Below are 19196 nucleotides of genomic sequence, written 5' to 3'. Positions count from 1 at the left end.
GTGATCATGTTAGCATGTTGCTATTAGCGTTTAGCTGGTGTGCAACAAGAGACGCCAGCATACTAACACTAAACCATGTTAGCATTATTAATGTTAGCTAGGCTGTTTACGCAGTTAGCTCTGGAGTGTTGTACGCTAAGACATGCTATCATACTGACATGCTTGTTAGCATCAGCGTGTAATATTTTCATTTTGGTCACGTTAGCATGTTGGCCAATAGGTTAAACAATGGACTTGATATCAACATGTTAGCCTTGTAATTGTGAGCATGTCGATGTCAGCATTTAACTCATTAGCATACACAACAAAAACACCATTGTCTTAACATTTAACAAGTAGCTTCTTTGGAGTGTGTAGTTTGGGTGAAAAGGTTAAAATGACAAACTCCATTCAATGAACTCCTCATAAAAGTTAGTTTATTTCTCTGTATTTTCTATCTGTCCATAACTCTGTAGTCAAGGTTGAGGTTTACCAATAGTTTCACATTTTCAAGAAAAAAAAACAGGAAGAGCAAAACATCAAGTTTTTTTAAATCATGAGACAAGTTCATCGTCTGCCTCTTCAATGTCTCGCTCTCTCAAACTTCTCACCCTCCTTTAAGCAGATTACAGCCGTTTCTCTCTCTTACAAAATCACCGTCCTTCAATTAAATCCTTATCTCTCCACCCCTTTCATGCTCCTCCTGACTCCGGCCTATCATTCTCCCCCTGCAGCTTATTCCATCTCCTCCTCAGTGTGCCTACAGGTACATTTGTCTTGCTTTAAAGGGAGTCAGCCACCTCCTGTGCTGCACAGGCTCTAGCTAAGACCATCACTGTCTTGCTGAGTTGATCCAGAGGTCACCAAGTCGGCATGGAGACACCAGGTGTAACCACAGCCAGGTTGAGGGCCCCAGTGGGGTTGTGTGTCATGGTCGCCCTGCTGATCAGCGGTGAGTGCTGAATTTCATTAAGTGTTTTTTATTGTACTTTTTTGCAGCCGTTACCTGTGTTTCAGTAAGCCCTTCCCTCCTCTGGAAGCCCATGGTTGCGAGTGTTAACAAAGTTGTGACAGTCAGACTTAACGGGTCAATGAGCATCTGTGTGAGAGTGCTATTTTTGTGTACGGGTTTCGTGCGAACTGCCCAGGGTCGAGTGGGTCAGTCTGCTACACTGCAGTGGACTCACTGGATTTAGGCTGCCTCCTGCGGTGGGATTGTCCCCATGCCAGTCCTAATACCACCTACACCGTGCAGACAAAGACTCAGGGGTAAGTCCTCCTGGCTGTGTTTGAGTGTGTGTCTGTCTGTGTGTCTGTCTGCGGTAATGTCCCACACTTTGGTTTTGAGGCTACAAGTGCAATAACTGTAAATATCTGTGGATATAAGACATTTTATTCCCTTGTGTGCAGTTTTTGCATTTAATTTTATTGCACCTTCTTCAGTTTATTTGTGGCAATTTGCTCGTCAGTACACTCACGGTTAGTATTTATATTGGTGTGTGAGTGTGTACAATATTATTATTATTATTATTATTACCTTTTCCTCTTATGTCCAGTTTAAAGTAGATGCTCAGAGGTGTTTATAGTTTTCTATTGGTATAGTTTTATTTTTTTAAAGTTTTCTGTGTGCATTAAATTTCTGCTCTTGTACTTAAGTTTCTCTGCATGGGATCAATAAGTTATGTCATCTATATGATTATAATGCACATTTAAATTAGTTCAAATGTAATTAGCATTATTAGATTACATTATTAGACACAAAGAAAACTATGGATATGGATTTCTTTTACTTGGACATACGTATATACAACAGATGTCAGGAGATGAGCAAATACATGAAATGAGTATGGTGGTAATTATTAACTAATTACTCTTTAAGTGTCACACATCACGAATGTGTTTCTAATCAACTGTAAATTGAAAAGAAAAGGGACACATGAACAACATGACCACAAAACTTGCTCCTGCAGCAAGTTGGCCTTTGAAAATGTCTGGAAAATTTGACTTTGATGAGTTCCAGGCCTGAAACATTCTGTCAGAAGCTAAAAAAAGAAAAGTAATAACTGTTGCATAATTTCAGCTATATTATTGTGATAATAAGTAATCTTGGAGAAAAAAAAACTCTTACAAAGTGGTCTCATATTGTTCTTTTCAGAAGGCTTCAAATTGCCAAGACAGGTAAAACGTGCCAGTGAAAGCCAAATCTGTTTTTGCTCCTGCACATACTGACATGTAACGTGACTGCTCACTGTTGTTGCAGGGACCCCTGGCAGGACGTCTCGTGGTGTGTCTGGGTCTCATCCCGCAGCTGTGACGTCTCTCAGGCCTTTTCAAACTTTGAGTTGTACAACATGATCCGTCTTGGCGTCCACCTCAGCCCCAGCAACACCGTCTGGATCGAGCCACGCAAGTTTGACTACAGTGACTTCAGTCAGTGACAGTCTGCAATTCCTGTAAAACAACAGTCTTAAAGACATGTCCAGAATTTTAGTTTAAAACTTTTTTAAAAAAGAGACTTAACATTATCAAGAGAATGTGAAGAACTAACATTTTTTACATCATATCGAAGATGTTGCAGTGATATCTACTGAAGTTAGCATGCTAACCAGTTAGCCCCAGCCTGTCCCCTCATGTAATACCACTTTGTACCACAGGAGGAGACTGATGGTATAACCCACTGTAGTTTCAGATGGGAGACGTATGCACACACACATTGCATCTTTTTTTTTTTTAAAAAAAAACCTGTGATACAGAGAACTGAGAGTCTGCAGGGTTTCTTCTTTGAGTTTGAGGAGCGCTGATTAGGGAAAAATAATAGCAATCTTGGCTCTCTGTTGCTCATGCTTTAATGTGAAATATGTAATAAATAGCAGGAATGTTGAGCTTTAAGATAATTAACAGTTCCTGTCCCCCCCTGCCCTCTCCAGCCTTCAGCCCTCCCTCCGTCTCAGTCTCCATAAAAGACGACCAGCTGTTGGTGAAGGTGCAGTTCCCCTGTGCTGCCAACAGGAGGTGCTCTCTGGAGAGGTGCTGTCCCATCTCTGAACTGATTGACCCCTGGACGACAGTGACTGTGTACAACAAGCTCAATCACTCTGAATATCAGGTCTGACATGCTTTTTTGCAAAGGTTTCCCTAAATTAGCTCAGTTTGAGTGAGTTGTTTCTGCCTTCTCTGCTTTTATTTTGAAAGGCTCACTGTTTTTTGTTCTTGCAGAGCCGAACAGTTTGGACCCAGGAAGTGGTGACCTATGTGGACTTCTCTGGCTTGGCTCAAGGACAGAACTACTGTGCTGTGGCCAACTTCTCCTTCCCGACCTTCTCCATGGCTGCCTCCCCAAAATCTGCCCCTCAGTGTGTTGAGACTGTTTCTAAATCAGGTGAAACTGGAGGTTGTTAAATCACGTTATGACCATTGTCTGGTTTCCCTCTAATGCAAAAGAATACTGGCATTCAGAGGTGAATTAAATGCTAAGAATTTGGACGAATTCGCGAGGCGCCTTTTACCTGCTTCACTGATCTGTCTGTGAAATTATGCAGTGTTGCTTGTGTGTTTGCTGCAGCTGTGATTTGTTTATCCTGCATGTGTTTCCTCCTCAGGGCTGCTGCCTGTGCTGTGTCTGGGAATCGGGCTGACTTCTCTGCTCCTCGTTCCAATTCTCGCTGTGTTTCTGCGAAGACTGAGACGAGCTGCACCACGTGCCGAAAATCAACCCAAGACTCCGGTACGATTTATCTTCTTACGCTTTGTTTGTCGCTCTTCCTGCCTATTTCTCCTGGACTGACAACTGAATCAATATTTATTTCATTAAGGCATCTGTTGAGGATCCAGTCTCTTTGGTCCCTCTTTCCCTGGTCCCCATCGACCTTTGTGACATCCACCTGGAATTGGCTGATGATCAAGTCTCCATCGAGTCCTCCTCTAGTCTTCCCTCCAACCAGGACCCGACCTCGACCCTGGGAAACACCAGTGATCCTCTCCATCTTGACCCCAGCTCAGGTGCAGTGTACTGGGACAGCGGTGGGATGGAGCTGGAACGAGGTCTGGACTCTGGGATCAGCATCCCACCAGTGTCTCACTATTCTGAGGAGACATGTGGGACAAATGGAGACTGAAAGACTAAAGACTGAGAGCCATCGTACTGTGAGTGTTGCTCTATAAAGGTAGGTGTCAGCACGGCGTGTCAGGCCTGTACAGACCATATCTTGGTCATTATTCTCAATCCCAGTGGAGGTTTTCCTTAGGAAACACGCTTGGATTTATTGCTTTTGAACTTGAATGGAGTCCATTGTTACGAAGATGATGGCCGACAAAGGTCACGAATTCCTTATCATGAGCCATCAGATGACTTCTGACATATAAGTCTGTCATCAAGCGATAGAAATGTTACTCACGTAAGCACATTTCTCTGGCTCTGAGTGCCTGTCAGAGTCTGATACGATGCTGCATGAAGAGGGTCAGAGAATTAACTGGTGAGTGAGAATTAGCACTGAAGCAGAGATAGTTTATCTAACAGGTCCAAACGGAGCTGTTTTTCTGTGCATGTGCCACTCATTCAGTGAAAAATCTAAATCTGGTTGTGCTGAGGTCCAGTGACACTCAACAGCTCAGTCCAAACCATGAGCTTCATAAACAAGAACTAAGAAAACGTCAGACCCCCCACGTGCAGCCAACAGCTCCTTTGTGCTGCCCCCCCCCCCCCCCCAAGTGATAACAGAGGGTACTTTTTTCTACCCCTCATTGCTCTGAAATGTTTCTGACTCACAGTTGCCCCGCCGCTGCCTCTTACCCGTGACTGACGCCTCACTCTGCCTCCCGCCTGAAAGCGAGGAACATCTTGACATCTCGCTTTTCTGCCTTCTGTTTTGCTGGTGTTGCATTCTTTCCGCATCATTGGGGAGCCTTGGGGGTTTGGCCGTCCAGCATTGTTTGTTTCCTTTTCCACGTTTTCCAGAGTCCACAGTGACCTGGGGGGTTATCCAAAGCTCTGCGTACATGGCTTTTATAATAAGCACAGTGCTTACATTGTGGAGGGATGAAGCAAGAAGCTGGCTTGTGTGAATGAGCACCTGACTACACAACAGTGGAGCTGCTGTTCCCTCCAGTGTCCAGAGGTGGCACATGTTTGACCTTTTGTCATGTTCTTTTCAGCTATTTGCAGCAGTTTTTCTGAAAATAGCCTCTGGTGTGTGTGTATTTTGGCTTGGTCTTGTGGTTTTAGCCCACTGATTCCTGAGGTGACCTTGTTTGGCTTGTTTCTGGTTATTATTTCTATCATGATTTTCTGTCAGATGGTGATTTGTGTGCTTTAAAATCACGTCTTGTGTTGAGGATAGGGAGGAGGAGGTTTATTCCAACATTTTTTGTAATGACTAATGTTAAAACCCATGTACATGACCACAACTGGTAAAAGGGCGTCCAGGGTATGAGACCATGCTGGCCTACAAATGCAAAGCAGTGAGCACATATTTGGTCAAAACTGAGTTAAAACCTCAACCTGACTTTCCAACAACTATGTTACTGCTTAAAAAAAATAAAGTATCTGCACTTTGGCTTTATAGTTACTGCAGAAAGACCGCTAACTGGACAGTTAAGCTAGCTTTTGAGATAAACATGGTTAGCCTGAGCTAAAGCTAAGTTCGTTATGGCTTCTTTCCTAGTTGTTATCTTTGAATGAAAAATATCAGTTTGATGAAAAAACATTTTGTTTATTCAGTTTGTTATCCCACATAATTAAATAAGCCAGTAATTCATGATTGGGAAGAAGAAAAGCAGCTAATGTCCTGCTAAAGCTAGCTAGCTTAGCAGATCTCAGCTGCTATCTCATTTTTTTGACTACTGTATTTTGTATGATTTGGAGGTTTCACTAGCTTTAAATTGTAAATTACTGTATTTTATTGACTTAGTATTAATAATACTAGGACATAGGTTCATGCTACAGCCTTTCTGTGTTTTACAGTTTGCCCTGCAGCCTGAAAACTTTAAACCGTTTTTAGTCAGTTTCACTGTTTCAGTTGTTGAACTTTATGCCTTTATGGGGCAGCATGGTTGCTGATATGAGATCAAAATCAAATCTACAAAATCATTAATTGGGTTGATGTTGTTTTAATTAAATGGGTTCTAAATCTGATATATATATTAACATATATTAATGTGGTTTATACTTATACCCTACTTATAAAAAAAAGTTAAAAATAAAGGCTAATAAGAGCATACATTGTGTTTTTGACTACATGTACTGATACATATTGATATGCATTATATGCAAATTAAATTGTCATCCATTGGGTGTATTAAAATGTGGACAATTCATGAATGTTATGAAATAAGATAAGCTCAGCTATTGTGAGACTTCAGCAGTGGGTAACTGTAGCTGCTGAAAGGACAGTAACTGGAGGATTTGAAGAACTATGACTGCTGACGCCTCATATAAGATGAAGAAATGTCCTCGTCTTGCATGCAGGAGAGACTTTGGGGAAATGGGACTAATGGGTTAAGGTGTAGAAAATGTAATAAAGGACAAGTTGATTTTTTTTCAAGTTTGTCTCAATGTAATAATGACATGGCCATATATAGATCGGTGCTTAATTAAAGACATGTTAAAGCAGAATTTTAAAAACAGCATTAAAGGTGTCACTTCAGATGCTGTGGCCTTTGTTGTTTTGAGTTTGACGCTGATTTATCTTTATTTCTTTTTCCTGAATTGGTAACTCTACAGACCTAAAGAAATGTATAGCTTGTGCTGAAATCACATGAACCGACTTGACGTTCACGTCTTTCTGTGTCTGGAGGAAATGCTTAGTCACTCGCCCGGTGACTCACCAACCCTCTGAGGGTTTGATTTGTTTCTACCCCCAGCGTGGACAGTATGACCGTCCACAGATGGTCAGCAATGCTCAATTAAGAAACATGTTGCGCGCCATAAATGCTCCATAGCAGCACTTTTTTGGGCTAAAGTGATGAAAAATACACACTGAGTTAGAAATAGTTTAAAAAAATAGAAAAAAAGTAGGCCATAAGTTCGCTTGTATCAACAATCTTTTATTTGGCCATACATGTCATTCATTCATTTAACAATTAATATACATTATATATACATAAGTAAACAAAGACATCATGTCCTTGTTTAGCCATCTTTCAGTAAAGGTTGGCAGTGCATTCTTGGCCTTTTTAACAGTGTCATTGAGTTTCCTTCTCTCCTCACACACACACACACTCACTCACTCACACACACACTCACTCACTCACACACACACTCACTCACTCACACACTCACTCACTCACTCACTCGCAGTGTCAGTCGGGTCAGAGCCTCGCCATGGCGTGTTCCTGCTGCACACGTTCCATCCAGTTCAGCCTCTCTGCTCTGCTCATCTGCGCCAGTACTGGACACACATCCCAATTTGTTAATCATTGACATAACTGCTGACTGTTTTTCAAAGATAAAAGGCTCTAAAATTATTGCAGAGTTCAAATCTCGTGTTGAAGAAAGCTTTTTACCAGTTGTAGGAATATAAGGTCAATATTTTCTCATATTGTCTCATTTGAATGATTTCACAGGGCTAAAGATAAGAAATAATCTCATATTTCACAAAGAAAACTGATTAAAAATCTGTTGTTCTTTCCAGTCTTATTGATCATTTTATGACTGGCGGTGTGTGAAATGGGCAGCAGTGATGTAAGTGTACACAACTCAAAGCAAACAGAAACTAAAGTAAACCGCAAAGCCAGTGTGATCATTGAGCTTAAGAAACATCCTGAGTACACATACCTGAGCAAACTTGTGTATCTGCTCGACCACAGCAGCAAACAGAGCGCCCACACTCTCATCAATCAGACTCTGCATGTAATGGACCGCCTCCTCGTCCGACAGGTCCAATCTGAACTTGTCCTGCACCTGGAGGCAAAAAAACTATCACTCATACAGCCAATCAGAGGCAGTTAATTTAACAGTAATCAAGATATGCCTGTTTATTATGTGTCTCCATCTAAAGTGCCCTGATAAATGAAACCCCATCAATCTGGTGTGGCATCTAAACTTCAATTAGAAAAGTATTTTGTAGTATTTGGAGTTGCCTTCCAGTAACAACAAACTTACCTTCTTAACTGTCTTATCAGGCTCCAGGGCGATGTCAGGAATGTTGGCATCCACCATGAGAGAGAACAGATTCAGGATCAGGTTGGAGTATCTGGAGAAACAGAGAAACTCCACGGTTAAATGTGTGGGAGCTCGTTGTGGCCTTAATCCTCACAGAGGTGAAACTTTCCTTTTTGTGGGTGATGCTTCTGAAGAGGCCTTTATTTGGAGCTGGAGGTTTGTGCTGATGTGTTTAGTTCATCAGATACAAACTGACGCGTGACTGTTTACCAGCTCTTAGATTGATTTCAGCCTTTGGTTTAAGTTCATGTCGGTAAAGTATGAAACTCAGGCTGCTTAAACAAACAAATACGTATTTTGAATAAGCGAAAATGGAAGCTGATTAAATGCAGTGATTGGGCCAAAACTCCTGTAGCCTGAGCTCAGCTTAAAGCCACATTAGTCTTTCAAATCGAAGACTTGCTCCCTGTTTGAGGCTACACACTTGCCTTATCTCTGTTCACTTGTGTATTCCTGTGTCTCGTCTCTTTACCTCCTGAGGTGCAGGAAGGCGGTGTAGCACTGCTTCCTGAACTCCTGGTACTGCTCACTCTGCATGCCTCCCATCCCCTCCACCATCTCCTTGCTCAGCTTCATGGGCGGAGGCAGCGGTTTGGGGTCCCGGCCCAGGATGTAGCCAAAGTCGATGTGGAACAGCTTCCCTGGATGGAGAGACGATATTCTGAGTCTGTTCCATTAAGTAGCGTGTTAACGAAGCGGCATCTGAGAGAGTGTCTGTCTCACCAGTCTTTGTCAGTAGCAGATTGTCCAAGTGTCTGTCTCCTACTCCAAGGATGTATGTGATGACACAGTAACCAGCTGGAAGGACACAGAGAGACAGATAACGCTGATTGGACTGCTGGGATCACCTTGTTTTTTTACAGGTAAGAACACAGCGACAGAACACGGCTCACCGCAGCTCTTGACGTAGGTGTCCATCACCTCCGAGCTGATGCCGTACGGCCCTTTTTCACTCGGCGCGTGCTTTCTAAAGAAGCTCTGTTAAAAAACATGACGTGATTAAAGGGAGGGTTACGCTGTGTGTCAGCTAGAGCTACATATGAGCAGCGTCCTGACTGTTTCTGCTCACCTGGATGTTACCTTCAGTAGCCAGGACTTCAGCAACAGGAACAGACTGAACAAACTGCATAAAACCTGGAGCAGGAAGAGAATTATTTCTGCAGTAAGAAACCCATTATCATTATAGATTAACAAATAAAAGTATTTATTCCATTTCAACAGCAGCCTGTTTTCTACCAAACAGAGTTATGACTGGTTATGACTTCCTACCGTGCTTCGTGCTGGTGGCCAATACTTTGTAAGGTGTCAACTTCAGGTCCAAATTCTCTTTCCTCAACAGCTATACGCCCCAGAGAGAAAACACAAGAGGTTCAATTAAAAATGACTTTTTTACAACATGATTAAAAGAGCTAAGGAAAACAAGAGAAGCAACTTGTGGAACCAGAGATCACAGCACCGGAGCTGCATGATTAATAACATTATCATGATCTGCAACCCTTCTGTCAGCTGACAAAGAAAAGCCAAAAAGAGCGCCTGGCGGTCTAATCAAATTAAGCTAAAAAGCACCAAATCCATGAATTTCCCCATCCACGAAGCAGCAAACAGAGGAGTGTTCTCACTTTGTCCATGAGCGAGATGATCTGGAGGATGAGCTGATCCTGTCTCAGGTCGTCTCCGTGTTTGAAGATGACGGGATACATGGCTCCATCCTCAGCCTTGAAGATCAGCTTGGCCGGCATCAGAGCACTCTGAGCGACACGGAGGGGAAAGAGTCGTGAACAACAGGTCACGGGTTTACTGGTTTCAGAGCAAAGTGAATCATAAGGAAATGATAAAAGACAAGATGAGAAAGTGGTTTATGAGGGTGAAAGTTGTTTTCTCCGTACCTTGAAGAGCGTGGCTGTCTCCGGGACGATGCCTCTGATCCTGATCTGCGGCTCCAGAGGAAGAGGAATCGGCTCGATCTCTGACAGATTGACCTTCTCGTTGTCGGCCAGCAGCGCCTGCAGCCGCTCGGTCTGCAGACACACAGAGAGGGCGGCCGCTGTTAACACAACTCTGCAGGATCAGGGTGTTCGTGTGCCGTTACAGTTAAAACAAACCAGAGTCATAACACAAAATAGCCTGTAATGAAAGCATGATTTTGAATAATGAGCACAATAAAACTTAGCATTTCTTCTTTTACTTATTTAAAACGTCGTCAAGGTTTAGCAAGTTTTTGCACGTGCAGGTATTCTGTTGTTACCTTCTTCTTCCGGTTTCCACTCTCCCTTTGCACAGCTTTCATCAGCTGCACCAGTCTGTCTACGAACGTCTGCTGGGCGGCCAACAGCGACCGCATCACCCTCACACTCTTATCACCCTGCAGGGAAGAGGAAGTGTGTGCATTAACAAGGGAAGGGACAAATCGTCTCTGAGTGTCCTGAAAAAGCGCTATGGAAGTATGATGTATTAGTAATCAGAGGTACAAAACATGCTTTGATATTTGGGGATTTGGGATGCTTTTCTTTTCCAAATGTCTGTATAGTACGAGGTTTAGCACAGAGTCCTGACCTTGAGTAAAGCCTGACTGAACCTCCTCATGACGTTCAGGTACATCTCGTGGGTCTTAGGGTCTCTCTGCTGGGTGTCCTGATCCTCACACTCCACAATCACGTACCTGATGAAGACACGTGCATTTTGCCGACAGATGCACCAACACAAAGAACATTTTCAGTCACTAAGCTGCTTTGATTTGTACTCACCAGTACAAGTAGTTGGCGAGGGTGGAGTTCTTGCAAGCACGGGAGATGAGAAACGTGCACAAGTCCTGCTGCAAAGAGATAAGACACAGTGAGGCGTCAGCGGCGGGCTAAAACTTCTTCCTGTCCTTCTGTGGAAACATCAGTACATTTGAAGTTTCTGCTCCAGTGCTTAAAGAGGACTCTTTCCAGTGACATTTTGCGTTGCGTACCTCCAGATTCTCGCTGTCGGCTCCTTCCTTGCCTTTCGGTGCAGCAGTGGAAGCTCCAGATGTGCCAGACAGGATCTGAGAACTACAGAAAGAGTCAAACGTTAACAGCGAGAGAACATGGCAATTAAAAGCATACAGTAGATGAACTTAAACTGACGAGCTGGCGCGTTCGCTAAGGTTTAGTCAGTGCTCGGCCTCCAGCTGACAGCTCGGGATTCTGGCTGCACCCGTGCAGAGTTACGCCAGTAAAATCATGACACTCGAAGCGTTCCCTACAGCTTCTGAAAGAAAAATAATCAAATTCCGCAAAGCAGCAAGGACTCTCCCAATTTCAGAGATAAATTTAGATCTGGTGACAACTCATCAACTGACCACGAGAGAGACTCCACGTGTGCCTCGCTTGTGTCAAAGCTGCTGGCAGTGTCGGGTTATTCACGATCCACAGCCAGAGTAGCTGCTCTGACTTCTCATCCAAGCACTGACCTGTCCAGTGTGGAGTCATCTGAAAGCCCCTGGCTGTCTCTCTTGCTGCCTGGCTCCAGGCCTCCCTGGATATCACTGAAGTTCTCATACTTGAGCGCCTGGACCAGCTGGAGGAGATACATTAGCAGGTCCTGGAGAGAGAAGGGGGAGATGGGAATGATTATGCTGACGGTGCAACAACGGGTTCATTGCAAAGTGCTTCATAATTTGGATTTAAAGATCAGGTTTATCAATAAATAACTTCAGGAGCTTCTCTGCCTAAGTGTCATTAATTCATTGAAAAAATGATCTCTTAAAATTTTGTATTACAGCTCTATTTTTGCTGATGGAGAATAAGAGACTAACAACTTTTCTACAAGTTTTATAAATACAGAAGCATCATCCTCCACCCACACACACATGCACGCCCTCCTCCTGACCCCCCACTCCATCCTCTCACGCCTACCTCATCATCTGCCTGCTGCAGGCGGGCCACGGCGTACCGTCTGACCGTGGGGTTGGTGAACTGGGAGGACAGCAGCTCCAGGGAGTCCTCCACATCCATCGGCCTCCACTTCCCCAGCAGCTCCAGAGCCTGCTTGGCTTCCTGGGGCAGATCCCAGTTCACACACTTGAGGAACTTTGTCAGGGCCTGCGGTGAGAGGAGGAGGAGGGTGAGGAGGAAGAAGTCAACACAGTATACGCCATTTGAATCTTTCGTGATAGAAACCTGAGTAGCCTCGGGTAGAGCAGAGCATAACAAACACACCCACCTTCTCCTGTGTGGTGAGGTAGTATCTGAACTTCCACACCAGGTCCTGCTCTTCAGAGCTCAGCTGCTTGGTTGGAGGGTAGCTCACAATGATCTGTTGGTACATAAAGTCACACAGATATCAATTTGACTGATGTACACTTTCACACTGGTCCTAAAGTCTAGTTTAGATCTGTATTACTGTGGAACACGGCGTGACTCCTCTCTTGAAAGATGTTACAAGAACACATAAAACAATATGTGGACCTTAAATAAAAACTACACGTACATTAAGCTGGTCACGCGTGGCAGCGTTGGGCTTCAGGTCGTGATCGGAGGGTCCACTGCGGAGGCTACGGGCCAGTTTGTGGTGTTTGCTCTCCACCAGGTTCTCCTGTAAACAGACCGTGACATGGAAAGTACTGCAAATACAACACGAGTGCGTTTATGTGTGTGTGCCTGTCGTCTCACCATCCCCATCTGTGGGTCAGGAACTTTAACAATGTCACAGCTGGTAAGGACGGGTGATGCGTCATCTCCGTCCTGGGCGGGGACAGAGTGAAATACACCAATCAGCTGGGACCCTTTTCACTGTTACAGTACAGACAGCCGCCTGCTTGATACGAACATTACGCGTTGAAATGCACCTAATTATGGGATTGTAAATAAGAAAGTACCTTTTCATAGTAGACAATGCTGTACTCCTTGTCATTTGTTTTGACACGGGGAAACTCAACCATAAGGTACATGAAGTTTGAGCTGCGTTTCTCACTCTGCAGGAACATACATGAAGAAAACTTTTAAATTCAACTCAGCAGACAAAAAACAGTAAAAAAAACAGCATCTCTCTCTAAATGCCAATGTTAGCATGCTAACATGCTCACATAGACAATCCCAACATCTGATGTTTGGCAGGTGTAATGTTTTCCATCATCACCATCTTAGTTTAGCATGTTAGCATCCTGATATTAGCAAATTAGCATTAAACACAAAGTACAGCCAAGGCTGAGGTTTGCAAGTATTTGGTCATAAACTGAAGCATCAGACAAATTGAAATTTTGAACTGATGATGGCGCCAAGTTAAGAGTTTATCAAAGTTGTTCGAATTTATCTTGAAGGGAAGATGAATGCTGGTATCCTCTGGAGATCATGAATGTCTCTAGAAATCCATTTCACATTTGTTGAGATGTGTCAGAGTGGAAGAAAGGAGTCTTTTCCACTCAGGAACAAAAGAGCTGAACAAACTGACCTCATTGATCATCTCAATCTCTCTGAAGGTCAGACGGTCCAGCCAGTCGACCTTCACCATGTGGCCCTGTCGATGGGCCTTTGTCAACTGGAGGGGGAGAGAACGGGAGGAAAATGGGAGGAAGAGAGAGGGGAGGGAAACAAGAAAAAGAGCAAGGTTTACCAAAACACACACACAAAAAATACAGAGGTTGAGGTTCTGATGCGGCAGAACCGTTCACAGTGTGGTGGCTGATGTGCAAACAGCTCGACCAATCATGCACAAATCCAGTGCAAGCAGCCAATCCAGCATCTCCGGTCACACGCTCAGCAGCCAATCCACTCATCAGTCAGTGTGGGTGTCAGGAATGTAAGCACACATTTGGCCATGAACAGGAAGCCCACAGCTCGGCTGGTTAGAATTAGTGCTCGCTCTTTGAAACAACAGATGAAGTGGTAGCAGCCGAGAGAAAACACTGGGGTACGATTAAGTCAGCTGCACTCAGGATTAAAAATAAAAATGATATATAGGATTAATGAGTTTGTTTTAAAAACAATCCAATCAGATGATGCTGAAACGAAATGAACTCCCCTCCAAAAAGCTGCAACAAGAAAAACATGCACACGCACTCACGCAAAATACACTAAAACAGCAGAAAACTTAAAAACCAATGTGTGTGATGCCTCCAAGAATGCAGCCGTAGACCTTGACAGACAGGTGTTCACACCGAAACCCGGGTCAAAATGTATTTGGAAACGCACTGAATGGCTTTGTGCAAGTTTCCCACAGAGAGCAGCTCAACACGCTCAGGGATTTAATGAAGGAGGTTTGTTCAAAGTGAGATTCCCTGACACAGTCTGAGCTGTTCCAGGAGAGAAGACGACACTGAAATTATTATTTGCAGATACATTTGGACCGAGGCCTTCTTCACACACATACAGTACAAAAACACACACCCACTTTCTACATTGCCAACACTAACCCCTCCACTTGTACTCACATCACTGAGTACCTCCAGGTCAGGGCCCTGGAACAGATGATGGTTTAGAAACGTATCGGAGGGTTTCCAACGCACGCACAATGTTCCTTCTTCACCCTCCATCTCATCCCTTTTCCCCCATCTCAGCTTCTCCTCACCCTGTCCTCTGCCTCGCCTGCACTAACCCCCCCGTCCAGTCCTCAGCCTGTCCTCACACACCCAGCACTGTACCTTGGCGAGCCTGCCCATCTGGTCTTCTGTCAGACTGCTGCTGGTGCGCCCTGGCGTGGTTGTGGGCTCCCCTCCGTCCCCCTCCACACCCGGCCAAACCTTCAGGTCGTGCATCCCTTGCCGAAACATACTAGAGGACGACAGGAGGAGAAGTTTTAAAGTCACACCTGGGGTTTCTTTGTTGATTTTGTGTGTTCTTGTAGCCTGTCAGACTCACCCGTATTTGCCAAACAGGGTGACGGTGGTTCCCCCGACAGGGACGGCTCTGCCGGGCCCATAGATGTCCCACACTGTGAGGGCCACCTGGGCACTTTGGGGAAGGTCTGGGTACTTGACTGGCAGCCGCAGCCACTCGTTCCAGCTGCACAGGACAGCAGCAGAGATCACAAAGAGTGTAAGGAGGAGATAAATATCAGCAGCAGGAACAAATGCCTCAAAATCACCCTCTGAAATCACTGGTCCCTCTACTCCCACCCTCCCAGCCCTCAGTCACACTGCTATCACACGCAGAGCACACGCCCCAGCACATGACTCCAGCCACCCCCTGACTCACGCTTCACTTCACTCCCATCCGGCCAAAGATACAGATCTCTCATCTGTATGAAAGCGCGCTACAGTAAGAGCTTTGTGCTCTCAACAAACTGCAGAACGAACACTCAGATGGACTCATGTTCCTGAGAGCGTGTCGTGTTCCTATGTTTTTGTGTTAGTTTGATTCATGGAGGTGCTGCTCTTGTGTGCACAGGCTGTGGAAACAAATTTCCTCTAACGGACGACAATAAATTATCCACCGCTCTCGCAAAAAGAAGAACGATTTGCTATTATTGGAGGGGGCTTTGCATCTTTTCAGCTCTGAAGGAGGAAGCATGTCAGAAATATTGCAAGGGAGATTCATTTTTGGTGTTGAAAATATTCTAATAAAAATTACAGAGAAGTTTTAATGTGATTTGGGGGGATCTCTGCTTCATATGACGTCACAAATGAAGACAAAGGGAGGAAATCTTCGCTGCATTATGCTTCTAAGTTGAGAATAAAGGACATAAGAAGAAAATGAATTATAAATGCAGATGTGCTGTTACATTCAGTGGCGGTCAGGAGAGAAAACACAGAAAGAGACAGATTAGTACTCACTTCCAGCGTGTGCTGAATGCTTTGTACGAGGTGCGAACGGGAAGGGCGAGAGGTTTTCCTTCAGCAAACACCTGGCAGGTGACGTAGAGGTCCGAGCAGTTCTCCTGGTAGAGGCCTGAGAACCGCAGCATCGGGTCTTCCAGCAGCGCTTTGTAGCTCTTCTGCTCTCGCTTTCCCTCTAAACTGCCTCTGGAAGAGGAGGGAGAGGGGGCGAAGAAGGGGAAAAACAAGCACGTTGTTTGCTGATGTTATTAAGAGTGCACCAACTTGTCCTCTCACAAATAATCCGACATTTGTGGACTTTTTCCTCAGAAGGTTTGTACTGTAAGAGTTTCATCCTCTAATATGTAACACACTAAAAAAAATATAAGGACAAATAAAAACATGAACATGTTGACAAGTGTCAACAGATTTCCACAGATGCTTTAATCTACATGTTATTTTCCTTTTGTTCTTCAGGTGAAAAAGCACTTTAATGTAGTTTAAACACTAGAACGACGCCATGAATAAAGATGATTAATATGTATTTCATTAAAGCTGACATTTGCTGTGAGTCAGATGAGACGCTGGAGAAAAGCTGGAAACAGTTCCCAGCTGCTTCGTTAATTAGACCATTAAAATGCAATAATTAGACTCATGGGCTGCGGAGACAATGGTGCCTGAAGCAAACGTCACACAACAAACTGCCTTTACGCAATCATGTGTTCACAAAGTGGTGAACCTCGCTTTCACACGTAATCAGGATACTATCACCTGTTCACCAATCAACCTGTTTACCTGTGGAATGATCCAAACAGGTGTTTTTTGTGTCAATCGGTGGAGCTGATCAACATTAAATATATTGTCTTTGTGCTGTTTTAAGTTGAGTTTATGTCAAAATAAATAAGCAAATGATCCCATTAAATCATCCATGTTTGACACAGCATTTTTAGATTATTATCTAGTAATGGATGAATCCTTTTGTCTATAAAATGTCTTTAAGTAATGAAACCCATATTTGTTTTGTTTTTTAGCACATTGTAAATCATGAAGAATCAGCAAAACTCAATACTGTGGCTCGATCGATGATTAGTTGATGAGGATGATCAACCAACAGGCAAACGTTGCTGGTTATAATTTTCTGTCCTTGAACTAAAGGATTAATTGACAGTTGTTACAGTGCAAAGTCAGATTAAACACATTTAAACACATCAATTTGGGATTTGTAATGACGACAAGTGACACTCAGCGTTGACTGTTCGATTAAAATGTGCTAAACTTTCAGTTTTCACACCGTTTGAAGCGTAAAGTCAGGTAAAAACACGTGGAAATGAGAGACTTTTAGTCCACACACGAACAGACACACATACACCGAAAACACAGCAAGCATCCTGTCAAGTCACAAGATCCATTAGTTAGACCACTTGACCAAAAGCGACTCATTAAGTTCACAACTTACATCTTCAGTTGGACGTTGATGTCTAAGTCACAGCTGTAGACATAGTTGAATTTATCAGTTTCCATCTTCCGACGGGAAAACACTAAATTCTAGCCAAAAACCTGACGACTTCAACATGAAATCCCGGACGGTTATATGAGACTTTGCGAGCGGTTGGGTTTGCGACAAGGCCTCGGCTCAGCACGACAACAGTCCTCAGAAGCCTCCTCAAACTCCTGCTCACTCGGTCAGCTGCGTTTTCAGTCTGTACACAAGTTTAAAAAGACCACTTTGAGCGCCTGCGTTCACGGTAAAGACATTATTTTAACGGCTGTCTCACCGGGCATGATTTGATGTTTTTGATAGCTACACAACACAGCATCAACCGAAATCGGCAACCAGGTTAAAGTAGTCGATTCTCGATGCGGCTGGATTGAAGAAACAGAGAGGGAAATCATTGGATCGTTTATCGATTTGTCGAGTCTGAGGGAATCAAGGAGGAAGTAAAAAGAGGCGGGGTTTAAAGCAAGCTATTTAAAGGGACAGTCCACCGAAGAGTGTCAGGTTGACAAAGCACTCCTTTGGCGATCAGACATGTTATTATACATGAAAATAATGTATTATAATCCTATGTTTTGTACAAACATGAAAATATCTGTGTGGTAAGAGAGTTTAAATTGAATCAAGGTATTAAAAAAGCTGTAACAAATGCTATTTATAGAGCTCAGGACCTCTATAAATAGAGACAGACTTTTTTTGTGCAGTTGACAAATCAAAATCCACTTAATCTGGAGCTTTCAACACTATCACACAATCTTCATCAGCAGATTGAATTGTTATTTGTATCTGTGAAAGTACTGTGGATGAAAACAGGTACTGACATCCATCTGGCTGTGAAGACCATGAGATACTTTTGAAAGGTGTGGAAAAAGTCACTAAGTGGACGTTGAGTTTCTGATCATGACGTTAAGTTTTAGTAGTCATTTATGCTCTTTGGTTCAAGGTTTTCATTCACCATTGCAGCTATATGTTTTATTATGAGTCCACATGGGCTTGAACTCTACATGACACAAAAATGAACAAGAAAAACATTCAGTATAAGCAACTGTTGTTTCATTTCCCCAGTTTATCGAGTTAAAATGGTCAGTCTGTCTTACATTTAATTAACTTTTAGTTTTATATATCCATATTCCCTTTGTCCATATGTGTATATGCCTGAATATCTGATTAAAAACCTAAAATGAGTTAAAAGCTACATTTCTTCCATGTATCATATTGTATTAAAAGTAAAGTAAATCCAGGAAAGACATCAGTAAATGATGGATGTACATGCTGATGGGGTTCCAGTCTGGTGAATTAACTTTATAATTTACTCTTTAAAATTATTATTATTATTGTTTTATTTATTGAATAAGCACTGTATTAAGTGTCATTAGGACAGAACACAATTTTGGAAAACAGTGGCATCATGTGAGAAAACAGTGAACTATACTGCACCGTGTGTACTGACAGTTTATCCGTATGGAAGATATGTATTATTAAGAAGTCCCAGCAAAGCAGTCCTCTGATTAAAGACACCAAACATGATGACAGGCCCTTTAAATTAAAACGCACTTGTCACCAATTAAGTGCATGTCCGTGAAGGACAACGGGCGTATGGTAGGAAAATCCTCATCGTTTGTTTTGATGAGCTCCTCCCTGTTCATCAACGCTGACGACAGCGTGGTGTGAACTCATCATCGGCGTATTGTGCGAGAAGAGGTCAGCACCACCCGAGCTGAACTTATGGAAGAACGTATGCCAACAGAACATCTTCCATCCTATGAGACAGCATCTGAAGGAGGAAACTGACCTCTGAAATGCTCAAACCGTCAGGTGTGTCGTTACCTACTGCTCATATTAATGCA

At 43.4% G+C, this 19196-nt stretch overlaps 1 protein-coding gene across 2 annotated transcripts; it reads right to left on the bottom strand.

The window, feature by feature from the left end:
- Window positions 1–7001: 7001 nt before the first annotated feature.
- Window positions 7002–17700, bottom strand: pik3c3 (phosphatidylinositol 3-kinase, catalytic subunit type 3). 2 transcript variants are annotated; one of them, XM_070993471.1, is made up of 25 exons: window positions 17311–17700; window positions 15873–16061; window positions 14959–15102; window positions 14742–14871; window positions 13553–13639; window positions 12981–13076; window positions 12775–12846; window positions 12593–12697; window positions 12326–12418; window positions 12019–12204; window positions 11574–11704; window positions 11091–11172; window positions 10882–10949; window positions 10691–10796; window positions 10383–10499; window positions 10024–10155; window positions 9757–9885; window positions 9407–9476; window positions 9207–9271; window positions 9031–9115; window positions 8861–8935; window positions 8610–8778; window positions 8078–8168; window positions 7751–7876; window positions 7002–7364 (listed from the first exon to the last, which is right to left on the bottom strand). In XM_070993471.1, exons 1-25 carry the CDS (start codon window positions 17373–17375, stop codon window positions 7350–7352), a joined length of 2628 nt encoding a protein of 875 aa, XP_070849572.1. In that variant the 5' UTR covers window positions 17376–17700; the 3' UTR covers window positions 7002–7349. The 2 variants fall into 2 exon arrangements, with proteins under 2 accessions (XP_070849572.1, XP_070849573.1); XM_070993472.1 differs by having other exon boundaries at window positions 10882–10946.
- Between the last annotated feature and the right edge of the window lie 1496 nt (window positions 17701–19196).

This window comes from Chaetodon trifascialis, chromosome 23, assembly GCF_039877785.1.
Source record: "Chaetodon trifascialis isolate fChaTrf1 chromosome 23, fChaTrf1.hap1, whole genome shotgun sequence".
Lineage (NCBI taxonomy): Eukaryota > Metazoa > Chordata > Actinopteri > Chaetodontiformes > Chaetodontidae > Chaetodon > Chaetodon trifascialis.
Note: the sequence above shows the minus strand (reverse complement) of the source record. Positions and strands in the feature narration are given on the sequence as shown.

Bases quoted from the DNA above. Each gene is read 5' to 3' on its own strand.
- pik3c3 (XM_070993471.1), bottom strand. From the start codon at position 17,375: ATGGAAACTGATAAATTCAACTATGTCTACAGCTGTGACTTAGACATC. The intron at 12,698-12,774 runs GTGAGACGACAG...GTCTGTTTACAG, and splicing joins CTGACCCACAGATGGGGATG to GAGAACCTGGTGGAGAGCAA. The intron at 10,500-10,690 runs GTCAGGACTCTG...TCTTCCCTGCAG, and splicing joins TCAGTCAGGCTTTACTCAAG to GGTGATAAGAGTGTGAGGGT.